The sequence below is a fragment of the Eumetopias jubatus genome, unplaced genomic scaffold, assembly GCF_037043125.1.
Source record: "Eumetopias jubatus isolate StellerSeaLion01/CBP00866 unplaced genomic scaffold, mEumJub1_p1.0 scaffold_2, whole genome shotgun sequence".
Lineage (NCBI taxonomy): Eukaryota > Metazoa > Chordata > Mammalia > Carnivora > Otariidae > Eumetopias > Eumetopias jubatus.
In genome coordinates, this window is record NW_028274808.1 from 36,416,127 (window position 1) to 36,440,199 (window position 24,073).

Sequence of the window (24,073 nt, forward strand, 5' to 3'; positions counted from 1 at the left end):
CATCCACGTCATTGCAAATGGCAAGATTTCATTCTTTTTTTATGGCTGAGTAATATTCCATTGTATAGACATACAACCTCTTCTTTGTCCATTTATCAATTGTTGGACACTTGGGCTATTTTCAAAATTTGGTTATAGTAGGCAATGCTGCTATAAATATCAGGGTGCATGTATCCCTTTGAATTAATATTTTTGTATTCTTTGGGTAAATAGCTAGCAGTGCAATTGCTGGGTCATAGGGTAACTCTATTTTTACCTTTTTGAGGAACCTCCATACTGTTTTCCAGAGCAGCTGCACCAGTTTGCATTCCCACCAACACTGTAAGAAGGTTCCCTTTTCTCTGCATCATTGCCAACATCTCTTGTTTCTTGTGTTGTTAATTTTAGCCATTCTGACTGGTGTGAGATGGTTATCTCATTGTGGTTTTGATTTGTACTTCCCTGATGATGAGTGATGTTGAGCATCATTTCATGTGTCTGTTAGCCATCTGTGTCATCATTAGTTGTATTGTATATTCTATATTTTTTTCCTAATATAAAGAAAGACAGCTTCTGAATAGCAGTATATTTCTTAAGCTGTCTTTTTTATATTAGGAAAAAAAGGGTATGATGAATTGAGTATTTCACACCCTACAATTAATGCTTTTCTTTTCACGCATACAAGCAGAGTTCACTTAAAAACCACCTCATAGAACACAAAATCTTTTGAAGAGTAACCACATTCTCAATGACTAGCATGATAAAATTAGAACATAATTACAAATGTTTAATGAAAGAAGAACCAGCTTTTTGGAAATTAAGTAAGAGTTACCAAATAAGTCTTGGCTTAGAAAAATTCAAAATATTGTTGCAAAATGTCAATAAAGTAGTCACAAATAGAACTTAACTTTTTAGATATGACCAAATCTGTAATCAAAGTAAAACGTAAAACTTTCATATTTTTTTTCCATTTTATATGCAACAGATGAGAATATAGTGAGTAATACTGTGGTGAAGAGGAGACAGAATAAGTGTGGCCAGGGAATCCCTGCTGGTGGAGTTACGAAGCCTTCAGTGACCACTGTCCCTACTCAGGGTGTCTTGGCAGGTAGTTGGCTTCAGGCTTAGCCAACAGTTTGTATACAAACAGGGTGATGTCACTTGCACTCTCAACAGCCTATGAAGCTTTGACTATGTGCAGAGCTAGGAGGAATCTGTATCTTGTCACAGAAACTTAGCAATCCCCTAGGGTCTCCAAACATACAAAATTAGAACACCAATTTTATCACATTGCTCAAAGGTGTTCTTGCCAAACTCAGGAATGGATCTAGATTAGAATATTGAGGGTAATACTACAGACAAGCCTCATTTTAATTGTGCTTCATATATACTACTCTTTTACATATTGAAGGTTTTTATGGCAACCCTATGTCAAGCAAGTGGTTTTATTGATGTTTCTGCTTCGTTCCTGGTGGGTCCATTTAGCTGTCTCCAATATTTATATTATTCATCATCTCAGAGTTTCAGGAATAATGGGCCCATTTGTAATCCATTCCACATCTGCATGAGATGTAGTTTAGGGTTTTCATTTTTGCATGTGATGCTCCTTCTGCCCTTGTCAGGATATGCTTCATTCTGTCCATTGTCTACAGACAGCAGGTATTGATTTTTTTCTCCTTCTGTTTACAAATTGCTGAGGATATTTCTAGCTCTATGCTCTTTACTGAAAAGCCCACAGTGTGTTCTCATGCTAGAGACCAGAGGCCATTTAACCCTCCTTCCCTAAGGCACAATTCTGGTCCAGATTCTGTCCTAGTCTGCAGTGTCACCTGCTCACTCTTTCAGCTGCAGCACTAGCCTTTGCTTTTACTTCCTTGATCATTCTGTTTAAAGTAAGAATCAGTACACCTTTTGCAAAGGGCAAACATTTTAGAATGAACTCCATATGGTCTCTCGCAACCACTCAATTCTGCTATTGTGAAAGCTGGCATAGGGAATATGCAGATAGATGGACATTCTAATATCACTTTATATAAAAAAAAAGGTGGTGAGTTGGGTTTGGCCTATAGGCCATACTTCGTCAACACTTTATTGTTTAAAGTGTAGTACCATATTTAAAAATGGCAAATGGTTAATTGGTCATTTCTGTGTGTTGAGAGTGGAAATGGAAATAGGGGATTAGGTCTTCTCACAAAAATCACTACCAATTACCTTTATTGTTGTTTTAATATTTCTTATTGTACAATATATTAAGTATAAATTAAAATACATGAAATATGCTTATGCAGTTAAATGAATAATTATGAGATGAACATTCCTGTACCCCTGACATTAAACACACATTGACTTCCCTCCAAAAGCCATACAGATATCATTTTCCATCCCTGTTACTTTAACTACTTTCCCAATCCATTGTCATAACCATTTCCTTCATTTTATTTAATTATCCTAAGTAATATATTTCTATATGTTTGTTTTGAATTCTAAATGAATCACAGCATATTCTCCTACAGCTTATGTCAGTCACTCAAAATAATGTCTGTGAGATTTATCAATGTTGTTAAAAGTAATCCAGTTTATTCATTTTTATTACTGTATAGGATCCAATTTCATGATTATGCAACAATTTATTCTGTTATTTTGGACACTTTTGTTTTTTCTATTATGGAGATATTACAAATATTCAGATATGAAAACTCTTGTATATGTATTCTTTGTCACATGTGCACAGGATTTTCTAGGACATATAACTAAGGATAGTCTGGATTGTTAAATTATATGCATTGTCATAATTATTAAACAATTCTCCCAAAGCATTAGACTAATTTATATGCCCCTCTGAATTTCATATTCTATAAATAATGGTGGATAGTTTAAGTTTTCAATAACTACTGATGTCTTACTGTGATTTAATATGTATCTAAATGCAAATAAGTCTGAATACTTTTTTAAATATATCAGTTGGCTGCTTGGATTTTCTTCTTTGTAAAGCACCTACATAAGACATTTACACTTTTTAAAAAGGTCTAATCTGGCCTTTTCTTTCCTGTTTTTAGGAATTCTTTTAACTTTTTGCCTAAAAGTCTAATTCATAATGTGTTTCCAAATAACTTCTCCTATTTTATGCATTCTGTTTTCACACTTATGGTATTTTAGTAAAGAGAATTTTTCCTTTATGAAAAATTATAATTTTATCTTGTATTAAAAAATGCTCCTTTACTCCAGGTGTCCTCTACATTATGTGATTTTTGTATTATTGATTTGCTTTTAATTTTTTTGTGTTTATTTTGATCTTTGTTTACAACTTCCTCAAAAGAATTCTAAGTTGATGACTCATCAACCATTTTTATTTTCTAGTTTAAAAATTTAAGGCTCACTTTTTCTCCAAATACTGCTTAGCTGCTCCTCACATCTTTAGGTGTGTAGAATTTTCTCTGGTTTACCATTAGCAAACATTTTTAAGTTCATATTACATATCTTCTTTGGCCCATGAATTATTTCACTGTATCTCTAAATACCAATACATGTGGCACTTTTCTAGGTATTATTTCTAGTAATTTTTGATCACAGAATATTCTTTGATTTCAATCCTTTAAAAGTTGAGGCTAACTTTGGGATGTAATATATATTCAGTTTTTGTAAATATTCTATATGTACTAGAAAATAGCATGTATCCTGCAATTATTTACTATAATATTCTTTTTAAATCATGTCATAGAATTCTTCCATATTCAAAAATGATTTTTCTATTTAGTAATATTTATGTGTTAAAATCTTCCACAGTGATTTTCAAATTGATTAAATTTTGAATTCCATATTTTGAAGTTATAAAAAATTAAATAAAAATTTTACCTTTTTGGTGAATAAAATTTTAACATTATGAAGTGGCCAGTAATTATTTTAAATTTTATCTGATGTATGTATAATTACACCAACTTTATTTTGTTTCGTATATGTAAACTACATTTTCCTACCATTTTCTTTCAATTTTTATCCAGTCTGGATTTTTCTTTTATTGAGTGTGAAATTCTTTCTTTAAATGCAGTCCAAATGATCATTTTTATTTTGTTGTTATTATTCTTTTCATAATTTAAAAGAAATAATTGTCTACATACAAACATCCATCAAAGCTACTACTATTTTCTTCTAATGGTTTTCATTGTTTTCATTTTCACTTTCATTAGCTCTAAGATTCATCCAGAATCAATATTTATGTGTTTTGTGAGCATAAGAGTGAATATTTAATTATTTCTTCATATTAGCATGCTATGGATTTAGCAAAGGCCGTTGGGAAGAAAACACAACCTTTCTTCACTGCACTGTAATGTAACTGATGTCATAAACTGAACGACTCTGGACCCTTTTTTTCTCTCCTGCTAGTTTATATATTTATTCTTGTACCCTATTTATCTATACAAATACCATACTGTAGGGACTTTATAGTTTTTGATGCCCAGCCTTGTTCAACAGTTTTAAAATGTCCTTGCTTTTCTTGACCCTTTGATTTTCCATATAATTTTTGAAATCATTTTATTTTTCTTTTGTGCCTTTTATTTTATATTTTTTTATTGTCTTCATTTTAACGAATCTGTCATTTTATACTGTACCATTTCCCATCAATTAAATTCTTTGTTATACATTCTTTTACTATTCTTTTAGTAGTTTATCTAGATTAACATGTTACTCTCTGAGTTATTGAACCTAATATGCATTATTACTTTTATCAGTTACCCTATATTGTCAAATCATTAAATCTTTTAATTCCACTTGCCTTCTTTTATGTTTTCATTATTTTTTTCAGCCATTATAATACTGCATAATTTTAAACCCCAATGAGATTATTTTTTGTACAGTCAGTATTCTTTTATATTTAACCATAAATTTACTCATTGTGGTGTTTTTCATTTCTTCCCGCATTTCCATTTCTATATGCAGTTAATTTATATATCTCTCTGGAATTCTCTATATTTCTGTTGCAAGTCTGCTTGTTTTTGATTATATTGGTTTGTATTCCTTGTTAAATTTTTACCTAACCCTACACTTAAACATTTTTTTGCCTTTTAAAATTGTCATTCTATTATCTTCTGACTTTCTTCATTTTTATTGACAAGGTAGTTGTCAGTCTTATTTCTGTTTCTTTGAAAGTAACATCTTTTTTCTTTTTCTCTTAATATTTAGAAGATTTTATTTTGGTTTTTATTAGTCTTTTAAACAAATCAGATGTGATTTTTCTTTGCTTTTATCATGCTTGAATTACATAGAGCTTATTGATTCTGTATTATCAGTTTTGAAAAAAAAATTGCTCTTATTTTCAGAGAAATTAAGTTTAGCTCCTTGGCAACTCTGCACAATTTCCAACATCAGCAAAAGATTTTTCCAGGGAGAGAAGCTTTCTTGCCCAAACACAAATATTTGACTTTTTTCTTTCTTTTCCAAAAGACTGGTGCCTGCATATGACCAGCTAAATCTCTTTATAAGACCTTCAACTCAGAATCTGTATGTTTCCTGGAGCCCCACCCCACTGTGGGTCATATTAATTTTTGGTATGACAAAAATGCAAAAAATCTTGCTCTGCTTATCAGTGTTTGGCTCTTTGACATTTTGCTTCAACAAATCCAGACTGCCATGGTAGTCACAAATTTTTATATTATGCTTATTAGAGAAATGAAATGGGATATCTACATCTACCCTTTCTCTTTATACTGCCATTTCAGCATATTCTTCCCATATTTACAAATAATATATTGTAATGTGAGTTCTCCATCTAATCTGTGAATTCTTGTCACATTAGTTCAATATTTATTGAACATTTGTTATTTTACCAATATTCTTCTAAATGTTTGAGATGCACTAGTAAACAAAATGGACAAGAATCTCTGTTTATATTGTTATCAAATGAGACTAATAATGCTATTAATGTGGGAAACAAAGGCAAAGGAAAAATTAAATTTCCTTACTACATACAGCCCACTGACAAGTCCTTGAATCAGGCAGAGTGACATTCTTCTAGAAACTCAGCTGCCTCGATGTTAATACTTTGTTAAGGGTAAAAGGCAATCTGAGCCCGACCCCCAGGATTGTGTAAGTCTACTTTAACATATAAAAATTCCTTTGGAAACTTCTTTTATCTCTACTCCCCAAAGATGTATGTTGGCAGTCATCCCCCAAGCATATGACCCACTGATAAACATCTGAAAGGTCTCATGACTAAGGTTTTATTAGACAGTCATAAATGAACTTTTCCTAACAACAGCTAGCCCCTCAAGGTCCTGGAAACCTTGCTTCTAAAATTTCTTAGAGACTTACACTATCCCTAACCAACTCCCCTCCCAACTTGAAAGTATATAATTGATGACACCTCATGACCCCGGTGCAGCTCTTTCTGCCCACAGGTCCTGTCCCCGTGCTTTAATAAAACCACTTTTTTGCACCAAAGCAGTCTCAAGAATTCTTTCTTGGCTGTTGGCTTTGAACCCTAACATCTTTCCTACATCAATATCATAAATGAGTGGATTAGGAAGAATGATAGAAGGTAATAAATGCTTAAGCAAAAATAGAGAGCAAAGTTAGAAGTGTTGTTTGAAAATCTTATGTTTTGATAATTAGGAAAGTTGCATTTTTAAAATAAACTTGCCAAAATAAGCCTTACTGAGAAGTTGATATGTAAGCAAAGACTTGAAGTAAATGAGACGATGAACTATGCTGAAGAGCATCCCAGGAAGGTACAAATACTCTGAGGCAAAACTTGCCTATTGTTGTTTTTTTTTTTTTGATTTTATATTTATTTATTTGAGAGAGAGAGAGAGTGCAAAAGCACAAGCAGTGGGAGGGACAGAGGGAAAAGCAGATGCCCTGCTGAGCAGGAGCCCAACTCAGCGTTCCATCCCAGGACCCTGGGATCATGACCTGAGCCAAAGGCAGAAGCTTAACCAAGTGAGTCACCCAGCCACCCCTTGTTGATTATGTTTTAAAAAACAGCCTAGAGGACAGTGTGATGATAAAGTGAGTGAGAAGAGATCTAGACACCAGGATTTTTGAGTAAAATTAGAACAAATCCATGTATTCAGGACTTTCTCTCTATTTCTTCCCTGACCCTATCAACTTGTCTATAATAAATACAATAAAATAAACATTTTTTTCAAAATAGGAGCTTAGAAAACAAATCCCCCATTAAATACCTTTTATCTTTATTTTACAGAGCTTTTTTACCTCATAATTTTAGAGTTTATGGTTATAATGGCACAGGAAGTATGAAGCCTCTTGAACAGCAGCTTCAGGTATGACTTTTACTGTCTGTTTTACCTTTATTAGGTGAGTTTCTGTGATCACCTTACCTAGGGTTGGGCTGTTAGAAAACAAAGGGTTGGAGTTATGTTTTGTTTTAAAATGAAGTTAACCATTTACTTTTGATGATGCTGTAACTGAACTAGCATGAGTTAGCTCCTTAGTGAGTTACAGATAGAGGCTACACCAGGTGGTTGTCACATAAAGGAAACTACTTGCAACAAATAAGATCACAGGGAATAGTTCCAAAGCCTAAGCAAGAATGAGCAGGTTCTTTTTCTTTAGTGTTTAGGATGAATATTCAGAAAGGGGAGCTTTGTCATCGCATATGAAGGTAGGCATAAAGTTGTACAGATGTCCTTAGAAAACATGCCTATACACACATTTTATGCTTGTTAATGAAGCTTGTGCTCCTGATAGGGTGGAGATTTTAGCATTATAATGAAACAGAGGTAAGTGTTGGACAAGGAGAAGGGGCTGTGGGCATGCTCAGAGAGCCAGTATAAACTAGATGGGGTCTTGGGCTCTTATCTTGGGTAAAGAATGCGGGGTCTTGCTTATTTTTGAAACAGCTCTGAGAGTTTTACTACAGATTTATTGTCTATGATGTGGTTAGGCTATTTCCTAGCCTGGTAGAGACTTAGGTTTGCATTCCCTTTGTTCCATTAAAATCCTTAACTACTGAGGTTTTCGCATTTCTTTGTAATTCTGATACCTCCTAGGGAGCTCTAAAAGAACTGTCCTTGGGCAAATAGTGCTGGTAGGGCATAGATCACAGAAAATAGCTGGGGAGGGGGGTGCTAAAATGACTTCTCTTCTGTCACAAAAGCTATGTCTCATCTTTCTTTTTCTGGGGACCCCTAGCTTTCTGCTTATAATGTGTCTCAAGTTAGCCTTATGACACAGATGGTCAACTAAATCAAAAACGATTGTGATTTCTTTAAGCTATTATTTCACGATGATGTACATGTATGTACTTAAGTACATGTAGCAGCAGGGTTGAAAATATCATGAAATAAATATGTGAAAAGTATGATTTAATCAGGAAAGGTAAATCTGGGAAGAAAAGGAGAATCCAAAGACTTGTCTAACATATGTTCAAGGACCAAATAAATACACATGGAATTTCATGTACATTTAAGAAATATATTAAATTTTCATGTATTTGGAACACTTGGAGCTTCCTTTAATAATGTCCATAATTTGTTGTAAAAATAATTGAGAAGTGTGCATAGAATTGCAGGGATTACTCATGTTTGAAATGCAGTTTTTCTTTTTTCCCTTCGTGCTGCCCTCCCAATTTCTATTGTTTTTTTCTGTTTGTATGCCTGATTTCTGCATAGTGAATCAACCAATATTTTGAAATTAAACATTTTTATTTAGACTAAACTTTTGTAACAGAATAAGTAATAGATAATGGTTAGTTGCTTTAAATTTTGTCCAATAGATTAGGCAAATATATGTGAGTCATCTACAGAAATATATAAATACTACATGCTGTCAAAAATGATATATATATATGTATATGTGTACACACATAAATATATAATACATGTGTGTATCATATATGTGCATGTGTGTGTGTGTGTGTATGAAAGAGAGAGACAGACAGAATTAGCACCAGTGAGACAAAGAGATATACAGGGCTGCAATATCCCATACCTGAATTTTATGTAATTCTGCTATACCTAACACCTAACTCTGCTTCCTACTTCCCAGGAGGTAACCATGAGAGATAAATGTATAATTTAAAAAACAAAGCAAAGAATGCTTTATTGATAACCCGAATGAAGAAGGTTGTTAAGTTGGCTTCAGATGCAATGAATATCTGGTGCCATATAAATAACTTATATTTGGGGGCGGAGCAAGATGGCGGAGGAGTAGGAGACCTAGATTTTGTCTGGTCTCAGGAATTCAACTGAATAGGGATCAAACCATTCTGAACACCTACGAACTCAACAGGAGATCGAACAGGGGAGTAGCAACAACTCTCTGAACAGAGAAGCGACCACTTACTGGAAGGTAGGACGTGCGGAGAAGTGAATCCGAGGCGATATTCGGGAGGATAGACGGCGGGGGAGGGGCCTCCGCCGGCCGCTTCTGGCAAGTGCTAGAGCTGCGGAGCACAAAATCGGACCTTTTAAAAGTTGGCTCGGCGGAGGGACGTCGCTGCAGTGGCTAAGCGGGGGGTGGAATCCTCCCGGGACAGTGTGGTCTCAGGACCCTTGGGGTCACAGAGAGACCGGGGGTGCCTGAGTGCGGCAGAGCTCCCAGGTGTCAGGGCGGGGAAGCTGGCTGCAGCTACGGAGCAGAGTCGCGGGCTCTCAGCTCAGGGTTGCCATAAACTGTGATCTGCGGCCCAGTCGGGGCACGGCTCCCCCAGCAAGGACCCAACAAGCAGCAGATCCGGGGAGACTCCCCTTCCTTCCTGGGGAGGAGCGGTGCGGGAACGCACTGCAGGGATCTGCTGGGTTTGGAGACTCCGAGCAGGGTCGGGTGCCAGAGATAGCAACGCTCGATCACAGGCCGGGTGAGCACGGAGTGCGGCCAGAGACCGGGGACACGGGAGTGACTGCTTTTCTCTGGGGGCGCACTGAGGAGTGGGGCCCCGAGTTCTCGGCTCCTCCGGGCGGAGACTGGGAGGCCGCCATTTTCGCCCTGGTCCTCCAAAGCTGTACCGAGAGCTTGCAGGGAACAAAAGCTCCTGAGAGCAAACTGGAGCAGCTTCCTTAGCCCGGACCGACAAGGGCGGGGCAATTCAGCCTCCGGCAAAGACATTTGGAAACCACAGCAACAGGCCCCTCCCCCAGAAGATCAACACAAACAGCCAGCAAGCCAAGACCAAGTTGATCGATCAAGGAGAATAGGAGAACTCCAGCGCTAAGGGAATACTGCACATAGATTCATGGCTTCTTTTTTTTTTTTTTTTTTTTTACCATGATTCATTATTTCATCAAAGTTAATTTTTGTTGACTTTTTTTTTATTTTTCTTTTTCCCTTTTTCAACCAACATCTTATAAATCCCTTTTAAAAAAAAAAAAAAACATTTTTTATTTTTTTTTCATTTTTAGAGTCATATTTTATCCCTTCATAGTAGTTATCCTTGTTTTTGGCATATATATATAAGTTGTTCTCTCTTTAAAATTTTGAGGTACAGTTTCTTCTAACAGATCAAAATATACCCTAAACCACTAGTGTATGGCTTTGTTCTAGTCTCCTGCCTGATCACATTCTCTCCCTTTTTCCTTTTTTTTTTTTTCCTTAAATCTCCTTTTTTTTCAAACAACTTACCTTACCAAGTCCTTTTATAAAATCTTTTATAATTTTCATCTTTACAGTCATCTTCCATCCCTTCATTGTATCAACCCTTATTTTGTACATATATGTCTTTCTTCCTTTAAAATTTTAGGAGGCACTTTTTTCTAACAGACCAAAATACGCCCAAAATCTAGTGTGTGGCACTGATCTATGCACTAGCCTGATCATATTTGATCATATTCTGCCTTTTTTGAATTGTTTTGTTTTTGTTTTTATCTTTTTTTTTCTTTTTTTTTTTTCTTTTTCTCTTTCTTTTTTCTTTCTTTCCCTTTCTTTTCCCCTGGTTTCAGGTCTTTTCTGATTTGTATACATTATATTTGCTGGGGAAGTTGTAAACCTGTTAGCCTTTTGTTCTCTCATTCATCTATTCTCCTCTGGACAAAATGACAAGACGAAAGAAATCACCTCAGCAAAAAGAACAAGAGGTAGTACCGTCAGCCAGGGACCTACTCAATACGGACATTAGTACGATGTCGGACCTAGAGTTCAGAATCATGACTTTAAAGATACTAGCTGGGCTTGAAAAAAGCGTGGAAGTTATTAGAGAAACCCTTTCTGGAGAAATAAAAGAACTAAAATCTAACCAAATCGAAATCAAAAAGGCTATTGATGAGGTGCAATCAAAAATGGGGGCACTAAATGCTAGGATAAATGAGGCAGAAGAGAGAATCAGCGATATAGAAGACCAAATGATAGAAAATAAAGAGGCTGAGAAAAAGAGAGAGAAACAACTACAGGATCACGAGGGCAGAATTCGAGAGATAAGTGATACGATAAGACGAAACAACATTAGAATAATTGGGATCCCAGAAGAAGAAGAGAGAGAGAGAGGGGCAGAAGGTATATTGGAGCAAATTATAGCAGAGAACTTCCCTAATGTGAGGAAGGAAACAGGCATTAAAATCCAGGAGGCACAGAGAACCCCTCTCAAAATCAATAAAAATAGGTCAACACCCCGACATCTAATAGTAAAACTTACGAGTCTCAGAGACAAAGAGAAAATCCTGAAAGCAGCTCGGGAGAAAAGATATGTAACCTACAATGGTAGAAACATTAGATTGGCAACAGACCTATCCACAGAGACCTGGCAGGCCAGAAAGGACTGGCAAGATATCTTCAGAGCACTAAACGAGAAAAATATGCAGCCAAGAATACTATATCCAGCTAGGCTATCATTGAAAATAGAAGGAGAGATCAAAAGCTTCCAGAACAAACAAAAACTAAAGGAATTTGCAAACACGAAACCAGCCCTCCAAGAAATATTGAGAGGGGTCCTCTAAGCAAAGAGAGAACTTAAAAGCAGCAAAGAGCAGAAACGAACACAGACAACAGACAGTTAACAGTCACCTTACAGGTAATACAATGGCACTAAATTCATACCTTTCAATAGTTACCCTGAATGTAAATGGGCTAAATGCCCCAATCAAAAGACACAGGCTATCAGATTGGATTAAAAAACAAGACCCATCAATATGCTGTCTGCAAGAGACTCATTTTACACCCAAAGACACCCCCAGATTGAAAGTGAGGGGGTGGAAAACCATTTACCATGCTAATGGACGCCAAAAGAAAGCTGGGGTGGCAATCCTTATATCAGACAAACTAGATTTTAAAACAAAGACTGTAATAAGAGATGAGGAAGGACACTATATCCTACTTAAAGGGTCTATCCAACAAGAAGATCTAACAATTGTAAATATCTATGCCCCGAACATGGGAGCAGCCAATTATATAAGGCAATTAATAACAAAAGCAAAGAAACACATTGACAACAATACAATAATAGTGGGGGACTTTAATACCCCCCTGACTGAAATGGACAGATCATCTAAGCAAAAGATCAACAAGGAAATAAAGACTTTAAATGACACACTGGACCAAATGGACTTCACAGACATATTCAGAACATTCCATCCCAAAGCAACGGAATACACATTCTTCTCTAGTGCCCATGGAACATTCTCCAGAATTGATCACATCCTAGGTCACAAATCAGGTCTCAATCGGTACCAAAAGATTGGGATCATTCCCTGCATATTTTCAGACCATAATGCTTTGAAACTAGAACTCAACCACAAGAGGAAAGTCGGAAAGAACTCAAATACATGGAGGCTAAAGAGCATCCTACTAAAGAATGAATGGGTCAACCAAGAAATTAAAGAAGAATTAAAAAAATTCATGGAAACCAATGAAAATGAAAACACAACTGTTCAAAATCTTTGGGATACAGCAAAGGCAGTCCTGAGAGGAAAGTATATAGCAATACAAGCCTTTCTCAAGAAACAAGAAAGGTCTCAAATACACAACCTAACCCTACACCTAAAGGAGCTGGAGAAAGAACAGCAAAGAAAGCCTAAACCCAGCAGGAGAAGAGAAATCATAAAGATCAGAGCAGAAATCAATGAACTAGAAACCAAAAGAACAGTAGAACAGATCAACGAAACTAGGAGCTGGTTCTTTGAAAGAATTAACAAGATTGATAAACCCCTGGCCAGACTGATCAAAAAGAAAAGAGAAATGACCCAAATCAACAAAATCATGAATGAAAGAGGAGAGATCACAAGCAACACCAAAGAAATACAAACAATTATAAGAACATATTATGAGCAACTCTATGCCAGCAAATTAGATAACCTGGAAGAAATGGGTGCATTCCTAGAGATGTATCAACTACCAAAATTGAACCAGGAAGAAATAGAAAACCTGAACAGACCTATAACCACTAAGGAAATTGAAACAGTCATCAAAAATCTCCCAAGAAACAAAAGCCCAGGGCCAGATGGCTTCCCAGGGGAATTCTATCAGACATTTCAAGAAGAATTAATACCTATTCTCCTGAAACTGTTCCAAAAAATAGAAATGGAAGGGAAACTTCCAAACTCATTTTATGAGGCCAGCATTACCTTGATCCCAAAACCAGACAAAGACCCCATCAAAAAAGAGAATTACAGACCAATATCCTTGATGAACATGGATGCAAAAATTCTCACCAAAATACTAGCCAATAGGATCCAACAGTACATTAAAAGGATTATTCACCACGACCAAGTGGGATTTATCCCTGGGCTGCAAGGCTGGTTCAACATCCGCAAATCAATCAACGTGATACAATACATTAACAAAAGAAAGAACAAGAATCATATGATCCTCTCAATAGATGCAGAAAAAGCATTTGACAAAGTGCAACATCCTTTCTTGATCAAAACTCTTCAGAGTATAGGGATAGAGGGTACATACCTCAATATCATAAAAGCCATCTACGAAAAACCTACAGCGAATATCATTCTCAATGGGGAAAGGCTGAGAGCTTTTCCCCTAAGGTCAGGAACGCGGCAGGGATGTCCACTCTCACCACTGCTATTCAACATAGTATTAGAAGTCCTAGCCACAGCAATCAGACAACAAAAAGAAATCAAAGGCATCCAAATCGGCAAAGAGGAAGTCAAACTCTCACTCTTTGCAGATGATATGATACTGTATGTGGAAAACCCAAAAGACTCCACCCCAAAACTGCTAGAACTCATACAGGAATTCAGTAAAGTAGCAGGATATAAAATCAATGCACAGAAATCAGTGGCATTCCTATACACCAACAACAAGACAGAAGAGAGACAAATCAAGGAGTCGATCCCATTTACAATTGCACCCAAAACCATTAGATACCTAGGAATAAATCTAACCAAAGAGGCAAAGGATCTGTACTCAGAAAACTATAAAATACTCAGGAAAGAAATTGAAGAAGACACAAAGAAATGGAAAAACGTTCCATGCTCATGGATTGGGAGAATCAACATTGTGAAGATGTCAATGCTACCTAGAGCAATCTACACATTCAATGCAATCCCCATCAAAATACCATCCACTTTTTTCAAAGAAATGGAACAAATAATCCTAAAATTTGTATGGAACCAGAAGAGACCCAGAATAGCCAGAGGAATACTGAAAAAGAAAAGCAAAGCTGGCGGCATCACAATTCCGGACTTCCAGCTCTATTACAAAGCTGTCATCATGAAGACAGTATGGTACTGGCACAAAAACAGACACATAGATCAATGGAACAGAATTGAGAGCCCAGAAATGGACCCTCAACTCTATGGTCAACTTATTTTTGACAAAGCAGGAAAGAATGTCCAATGGAAAAAAGACAGTCTCTTCAACAAATGGTGTTGGGAAAATTGGACAGCCACATGCAGAAGAATGAAACTGGACCATTTCCTTACACCACACACAAAAATAGACTCCAAATGGTTGAAAGACCTAAACGTGAGACAGGAGTCCATCAAAATCCTAAAGGAGAACACAGGTAGCAACCTTTTCGACCTTAGCCGCAGCAACTTCTTCCTAGAAACATCGCCAAAGGCACGGGAAGCCAGGGCAAAAATGAACTATTGGGATTTCATCAAGATAAAAAGCTTCTGCACAGCAAAAGAAACAGTCCACAAAACTAAAAGACAACCGACAGAATGGGAGAAAATATTTGCAAATGACATATCAGATAAAGGGCTAGTATCCAAAATCTATAAAGAACTTATCAAACTCAACACCCAAAGAACAAATAATCCAATCAAGAAATGGGCAGAAGACATGAACAGACATTTCTCCAAAGAAGACATCCAAATGGCCAACAGGCACATGAAAAAGTGCTCAACATCGCTTGGCATCAGGGAAATCCAAATCAAAACCTCAATGAGATACCACCTCACACCCGTCAGAATGGCTAAAATTAACAAGTCAGGGAACGACAGATGTTGGCGGGGATGTGGAGAAAGGGGAACCCTCCTACACTGTTGGTGGGAATGCAAGCTGGTGCAACCCCTCTGGAAAACAGTATGGAGGTTCCTCAAACAGTTGAAATTAGAGCTACCGTTTGATCCAGCAATTGCACTACTGGGTATTTACCACAAAGATACAAATGTAGGGACCCGAAGGGGTACGTGTACCCCAATGTTTATAGCAGCAATGTCCACCATAGCCAAACTGTGGAAAGAGCCAAGATGCCCATCGGCAGATGAATGGATAAAGAAGATGTGGTATATATATACAATGGAATATTATGCAGCCATCAAAAGGAATGAGATCTTGCCATTTGCAACGACGTGGATGGAACTGGAGGGTGTTATGCTGAGTGAAATAAGTCAGTCAGAGAAAGACATGTATCACATGACCTCACTGATATGAGGAATTCTTAATCTCAGGAAAGAAACTGAGTGTTACTGGAGTGGTTGGGGGTGGGAGGGATGGGGTGGCTGGGTGATAGATATTGGGGAGGGTATGTGCTACGGTGAGCGCTGTGAATTGTGCAAGACTGTTGAATCACAGATCTGTACTTCTGAAACAAATAATGCAACATATTTTGAGAAAAAAGAAAAAGAAGAAGATAACAGGAGAGGAAGAAAAGGGGTGTATGTCAGAGGGGGAGACCAACCATGAGAGATGATGGACTCTGAAAAACAAACTGAGGGTTCTAGAGGGGAGGGGGGTAGGGGGATGGGTTAGCCTGGTGATGGGCATTGAGGAGGGCACGTTCTGCATGGAGCACTGGGTGTTATGAACAAACAATGAATCATGGAACACTGCACCAAAAACTAATGATGTAATATATGGTGATTAACATAACAATAAAAAAATTAAAAAAAAAAAAAAAAAAAAATAAATAACTTATATTTGCCAAAGCTGCAAGCCTATTTCCAGTGCTGGAAAAATCAGGAAAGTTTATTAAATTAGATTAAAAGTAGATAAATTTGTTTTTAATGAAGTCTACAAATGATTTTTATCCCTCAAAGTCATATTTTCTTGGTGAATACAGACTTATTTTAGAACAAATTAGCCTGTTAGACATAGAAAGAATTTGTTCCCAGTGCCTAGAGCTTACAAGTATAAGCCATTCATCATTGTTGTGGACTTTACAGTCTCTCTAGAACAAATAACTATTCATCATGATTAAAAGGTAAAATCACCAGGACAGCATAACAATTCAAAATATGTATGCACATAAAAACAGACCTCAAATTACATGAGGCAGAAGTTGACAGAAATGAAAGGAGAAATAAATTATTAAGATAATTGAATTTTTAAATATTCTTTTCTCAATAATTGATAGATGAAGTAGAAAGAAACTCAGCAAATCTGTTGGACCTTGAGTGGAACTATCAATCAACTTCATCTAATCAACATTTATAGGAGCTAACACACAGTAGCAATAGTATACATATTCTTTTTAGTGCAAAGAGAACATTGAACAAGATATAACAGAGGAAAACAGTGTAAGAAATGGCAATGATAAGAACAGGAAAAAACAAAGAATGAAATTGATTAATAATCAATGAGCTTTTTGACTCCTCCATGAAAATTTTATCTTAATGATTACTTAAAAATGATTTTTTACTTATTTATTTACAACTTTTCCAATTATTTATAATGCTGATATAACTTACTGATTATTACAAAGAATTAGAAATGTTATCAATCTGAATAATAGAAACCACATTTGGAAGGAAGTAGATAAAAGCTGGTGGAAAGGTCCAGGTATTTTTTCTTGATCTTATGAAGTATGATTCATACAGATGAAACTCTACATAGGCCCACAATTAAAAAAATACAAAGTAATCCACTGATAGTATGCCAATGAAATATTTTAAAAAAATAAGACAAGACACTGTTTTAGTTTATATTTGATTAATGTAAAGAAACCATGTAGTAACTTGAAAAGGGAAAGTGTAATATAAAGAATTATTAACTGTAACAGGGACTAGAATAAAAAATAAGAAGTAAAGAAAACTCTAAAAAATATAGGAATGCCAGATACAAGAAACAGCCAGCAACCCTAGGACTGGAATGAAGAAGACAATCTTGTTATCCCAGGGCTGAGATCCAAATCTTGTTAGAAGGGGCACAGCTGTGGATCTCTGAATAGCAGGAAGTCACAATGGTGCTGTACCAATAGGTATGGCCATAGAATTTCTCTTTGGAACTTTCTGGAAATCTATTTAGGGTAGTCAGGAAAGCTGTTCACAAAGAGGTATGTCACAAAGCTACTCTGCTGCAAAGGAGAGAGATTTGAAAAATGGGAGGAACCTACTGGCTGATGGGTGCTAGCAACCATGATACACTAAAGCATCTGTGTACTAGAGAATCGTCAAGCACTGAGGGATCCTGGTGGTGCAATGAGCAGGACACTTAACAGGAGCCTTCCAAACTAGCACACTGGAACCAGGAAACAAAGCTCTCCTACACCTTCTACTGGCAAAACTTTAGTGCCACTTGCCAAAGGAAAAAATAATTTAGGGGCCCAGATTCATTTTCACCAAGCAGGTAAAAGATTTATTAGGAGCTGAGGGCCAAAACATCAATAATTGATAAAGTCTACAACTTTGACTATTCAGCTTTCATTTGCACATATTTGAACTCTGGTAAAACAACATAATTACCTTATATCTCTATTTAACAAGATTCAGCTACCCTTTCTTTCTTTTTTTTTTTTAAAGATTTTATTTATTTATTTGAGAGAGAGAGAACGAGAGATAGAGAGCATGAGAGGGAAGAGGGTCAGAGGGAGAAGCAGACTCCCTGCTGAGCAGGGAGCCCGATGTGGGACTCGATCCCGGGACTCCAGGATCATGACCTGAGCCGAAGGCAGTCGCCTAACCAACTGAGCCACCCAGACGCCCTCAGCTACCCTTTCTACAAGTGAAGAAATTCCCACCCTTCCCCTCAATTGAGGAGACACACAATCACAAGAGCCATCATATCCATTATGTAATACTATGTTAACTAGAGATTAAATTGTGAAGTTAACTTCCAAGAACTTGTAGGTAAACTAATAATAGGAAGAAGGAAAAAGAAAAAGGCTAGCATATAAAATAAACATGTATGTATACATACAAGAAACAAAGAAAATATGCGAAGTCCCTAATGTCTTCATTTCTGTATTAAGTAATGATTGCTGTCTATGGCTTTCCCCCCTACTACCTATTCCTTTTCCCATTGCTTTCACCCAGAACCTTAGGTTGTTAAGGATATTTACCAAGCAAAATGGAGCAAGTCTTTATTCCCAAAGGGTCTGAATCTTTAATCATACTTTCTTTTGGTTGCTGTAATAATCAGCTGGGCTTAAGTCATAGCCCTTCTTGCTTTTATTGGTAAAAGCAACCAATTTCCCTTTGATATTCAGAGTCAGTCACTCCAACCACTACATTAGCCTTTGTTTAGTGATGTAACAATCTCGACATATCCAGTTGGAAGTTTCCACCTTCTAAATTAGTGGAACTGTTATGTCACTTGGTGGAGAAATTCCCTACCAATGACCTGAAGCTAAAAGTTACTGAGGTGGAAAGCAAAAATTCTACAAGAAGATTACTAGGTATAATGGTGAGAGGAGACATTCCCACTTCGACACTAATTCCTGAACCCACATTTTCTGGCTATCAGGAAACCATACCATATAATGATCTCTGGTTCAAACATAACCCCAGCCTTTGAGAGTACTAACTGGCATGGTAAATGACTATTTAGTAAACTAGTGTATCTTCCAACTAGGCTAGCTACTTTCAACTAATAGAATTATATGGAAAAGTATATGTTAATTTCAAGCACATAAACCCATTGATGTACTTTATTTGATGAGTAATAAGTTTCTGTATCAAACCCAGGCTGTTATAAAGATTTGTCATTTTTGTTTATCTTTTTAAAGAGTCACCTTTTGGTTTTATTGATTTATTTTATTTTTTATCTATTCTTATTTATTTTATTTCACTCTAATCTTTAGTATTTCCTTTCTTCTGTTTGATTTGGGTTTAGTTTCTTTTTTTCCCCCTGTGTCCCAGGTGGATGGTTAGGATATTCATTTAAGATTTTCTTACATATAAATTTATCTCTTATTTAGCTACCTACCATACTTTTTAGTATGGTGTGTCTTCATTTTAATTTATTTTAAAGTATTTTCTGGCTTCATGTTTATTTCTTCTCTGACCCATATAGGTTATTTAGGATGTGATATTTAATTTCCACATATTTTTTAGTTTTTCCAGATTTTTGTGTAAATGATTTCTAATTTCATACTATTGTTATCAGAAAACATACTTTTGTTATTTGTATACTTTTAAAGTAATTGACGCTTTTTTTATAGCCTAGCATATGGTCTGTCCTAGAAAATGTTCCATGTGTACATAAAAAGAATGTATAAACTGTTGTTGTTCAGTGGAGTGTTTTACAGTTCTCTGTTAGGTTTCATTTGTTTATGGTGTTTTCAAGTTTTATATTTCCTTGTTGATCTTCTGCCTAGTTGTTCTATCTGTTACTGAAAGTGAGATAGAAGAAGAAATCTCCAACTATAATTGTTGAATTGTCTATTTCTCCCTACATTTTTACCTTTTTTTTTTTGCTTTGTGCAGTTTGGTGTTCAGTTATTTGGTGCATATATATTTACAAATGTTATATCTTCCTGATGGGTTGAAACTTTTATTATTATAAAATGTTGCTCTTTATTTCTAGTAACAATTTTTTGTTTTAAAGTCTATTTTGTCTGATTATCAGTGCAGTCACTCTGATTTGCTTGTGGTTGCTATTTACATTATACATGTTTTTTCATTCTTTTATTCCCCATCTATTTGTAACTTTGAATTTAAAGCATGGTACCTGTCAACAGACTATAGTTGTGTTTTGTTTTTTACCTTTTCTGACAATCTTTACCTTTTATTGATAGTCTCTATTTGATATGATATTGTTATCATACCTCTATTTTTTTAAATCATGGTTTCCTTCAATAATTCTTTGAACATAATTATAATGTCTGCTTGAAGTTTTTTTCTGTTAAATCCAGTACCTGGTCACTTTCACAAGTAGTTTCTAATGCTTGCTTTTTTTTTTTCACCCTAATGTGTTCCTTAGATCTTGTGAAAATAAACAAAAACCAAACAAATGAGAATAAGCAAAGACTACTTACTCAAAGCTTGCCATTGTAAGAGAGTCAGCCACCATCACTTGAATTTTGGCAGGCACTTAAAAGCAGGAGAAGAGTGGGAAAGGTTTATATGGTAGAAAAAAGGGAAAGCATCAGGAATACCCTGACTAGAGGTTGTTGGCATGAAAAAGCTGTGGGTGGGCTAACTAGAAGTGGTGAAGCATTTTTTGTTTCATGTTTAGGAGTATGTATTTGACTCTCTGCTTGGTTCTAAGTTGGAAGGAGAAACAAAAATTAGGTAAGCTGACAGTTTTTAATCAAGTCTTGGTTATTTGGGATGACTGTTATATAAGTTATTGTTTAGTTTTCTGGATTGTTACTGGAGATAGCAATATGACTTCCTATAAAGTCTGACTTGCAGTGGGCTGGCTTTCTGGGCTATTTATTGTCAACAATAGGATTGGTTTCCTGGATAGGTTACTGAAGGTTTTGTGACACACTTCTATTTTTACATATGGTCTGGCCTTTGTTCATTTGTATATTCAGTTTCTAAATCTATAATTTTAGTTTTTCACTAAATTTAGGGAAACTTTGGCCATTATCTTTTCAACTATTTTCCTACCTATTTTTCTTTCCATTTTTCTGGGACTCCAATTAAACATATATTAGATAACATTGTCTCACTGATTGCTGCAACTATATTTAATTTTTAAAGCCTTTTTTTTCCTCAGCTTTCTTTCAGATTTGATAATATCTATAGGTCCATACTCTAGGTGTTTTTTTTAAACCTTTTCTCTTACGTTCTCCAATATGCAGTAAGACCTATCCAGTATATTTCATTTTATTTTATTTTTATTTTTTTAAAAGATTTTATTTATTTATGTGTGTGAGAGAGAAAGACAGAGAGAACACAAGCAGGGGGAGCGGCAAGCAGAGGGAGAAGCAGGAGCAAGGAGCCCGATGTGGGACTCGATCCCAGGACCCTGGGATCATGACCTGAGCTGAAGACAGGTGCTTAACTGACTGAGCCACCCAGGTGTCCCAGTATATTTCATTTTAAATATATTTTTTGTTCTAAAATTTAGAGTTGGCATTTTTTTAAAGATTTTATTTATTTATTTTTCAGAGAGAGAGAGAGATACACCACAAGCGGGGGGAGTGGCAGGCAGAGCAGGCTCCCTGCTGAGCAAGGAGCCCAATGTGGGACTCAATCCTAGGACCCTGGGATCATGACCTGAGCCAAAGGCAGACACTTAACTGAGTGAACCACCCAGGCATCTCTAGAGCTGATATTTTTTATAACCTTTATTTCTCTGCTGAATTTCCTTATTGTGCTCAAAGTTTCCTTTATATTCTAGATCACATTTTTAGTATCTGTTTTAATGCCTTTTTTCTTTACTAATTCCAAAATCCTTAGTTATTTCAGGATCAATTCTCTTTGGATTTTTCTCTTGACTATGGGCCACATTTTTCTTTTATTCATATATACAATATTTTAAAATCCTATACTGGCTGTATTCAATGATACATTGGAGCTTGTGATTGTTTTTATTCTTGCTATTGCAGACAATAAACTTGATTGGAGCGAGTTTCCAAATTCTACTGTCTTGTGTTTGGAGACAGCCAAAAATCTCTTCTTAGTATTTCCAGTTTTTGTGGTCTTAGTTTCTGCTAAACTACTTGAGACTTCTTTCATACAGTCTCAAATTTAGATATAAGAACCTACACCTGAGTTAATTGCACCCATTTTTAAGGCCGCACTTTGTGCCTTCTCCTTTCCTGAATATCGCATCTCAATTTCTAAATACTCAGTAATTTGTTTTTTGTGTTTTATTTGTTTTTGGAACATTAGCTACTTTATGCTACCCTGCCTTGGGGAGTGCTCTCAGGTGAAAACCGTTACAAATGCAAACCTCAGAAAATGCAGTTTTCTTCTTTCTAGTGTGGATTCCTGCTCTCCCTCCTTTACTTTTCCTGCCTTTGTAGTGATAATTTAAGAATTCCTTTTCCAGAGTTTATAATTATTATCAGTGAGAGAGAGTTAATGCAAGCTACTCTGCCCTTACACTCAAGTAATTCTGAAAAGAAAAAAAATTCTCTTTTGGATTCATTTTTTAACCTCTGTCTTGCAAAATTAAGTCAAGAGAGCATGGAAAAAAAAGTTTCTAATGATTTTTACTTTGATCCTAATGACTGCAAATGTCATGTTTAATTTTTAACAGTAAAACAATATGAAAAGGTACTTAATTCTTTTTTTTTTAATGCTTAAAGGTTTTAATTCTCTTAATACCAAGAGTTAACATTTTATGATTACCCTTTGAAAACAAGGTACTGGGAGCAATTTTGAAGTTTTCAAAATCAGTACATACTTAATTCTATTTGACCCTGTGGGAACATTTTTGGAGAACTGAGCCAAATGCTCATTTAATAATCTTATAAATCTATTTTGGAAAAAATTAGTATTTGACACACACAAATAAACATATGTTTTAAATATTTGAAAATAGTTCCTTTAACATGAATTATTTTAATGAATTATTCTAATAGAGGTACATGTATTTTATCTTTATTTTTCAGAATTTTTGCTACTACCAAGGGTATATCGAAGGTTATCCAAATTCTATGGTGATCGTTAGCACATGTACTGGACTCAGGTTATGTTATATAATTTTATGATTACCAAGTAGAATAGTGTTTTAGAATTTTTTAAATTCATTTTTTTTTTTTTGAGAGAGAGAGAGAGCACAAGTGGGCAGGGGCAGAGGGAGAAGGAGAGAAAATCCTAAGCAGGCTCCATGCTGTCAGAGTGGAGCCTGACATGGGGCTTGATCTCATGACCCTGAGATCATGACCTGAGCCAAAACCAAGAGTTGGTTGCTTAACCTACTGAGCCACTCAGGTGCCCCAGAAACTTTTAAATTCTTAAAATTATATTCAGGAGTTCTAAAGTAAGCCATGACTTATTGTGGGAAACTCTCAGTGGAAATCATAGTATGCAAATTCTTGTAATGTCTCCTACCCAATCTTGAATTAAGATTTTTGATATATTTGTAGACTATAAAATATTAATTGCTAAGTGAATACCAATAATGTTACTATTCTGTACCACTCAGTAAGTTTGTGTGTATTCAGTAACTTTTTTCTACATTACCATCTAAGACTAAGACTCAAAATAATCTACATACTATTTAAAAAAATGCATTCAGTATCATTTTCTTATTTATTGTATTGACTTTAAAATGTATTATTTATTTACTTATTTTTTGAAATTTGTAGGGGCTTACTTCAGTTTGAAAATGTAAGTTATGGTATTGAGCCCTTGGAACCTTCAGTTGGTTTTGAACATGTGATTTATGAAGTAAAACATAAGAATAAAGGTGTTTCTTTATATGCTGAGAAGGATATTGAGTCAAGAGAAATGCCCTATAAAATACAAAGTATAGAGGTAGGTGATTGAGTAAAATATATGATTCTGCATAGAAACTTATTGTTCAGTAAATGAACAAATAAATTATTAACTAAATATTAACCAATCCCAATCTCAAAGATCAAGGATTATTTCAGGGAATGTTAGGCAACACTTATGTTTATTAA

General features: G+C 35.6%; 1 protein-coding gene across 1 annotated transcript in view; it reads left to right on the forward strand.

The window, feature by feature from the left end:
• ADAM2 (ADAM metallopeptidase domain 2) overlaps window positions 1–24,073 on the forward strand; it is a 178,714-nt gene that overhangs the window by 6,424 nt on the left and 148,217 nt on the right. The window contains exons 4-6 of the mRNA XM_088021406.1: window positions 7,178–7,256; window positions 23,057–23,133; window positions 23,756–23,924. Of these exons, the coding sequence (XP_087877532.1) occupies window positions 7,178–7,256; window positions 23,057–23,133; window positions 23,756–23,924 (325 nt within the window). The remainder of the gene's footprint in view (window positions 1–7,177; window positions 7,257–23,056; window positions 23,134–23,755; window positions 23,925–24,073) is intronic.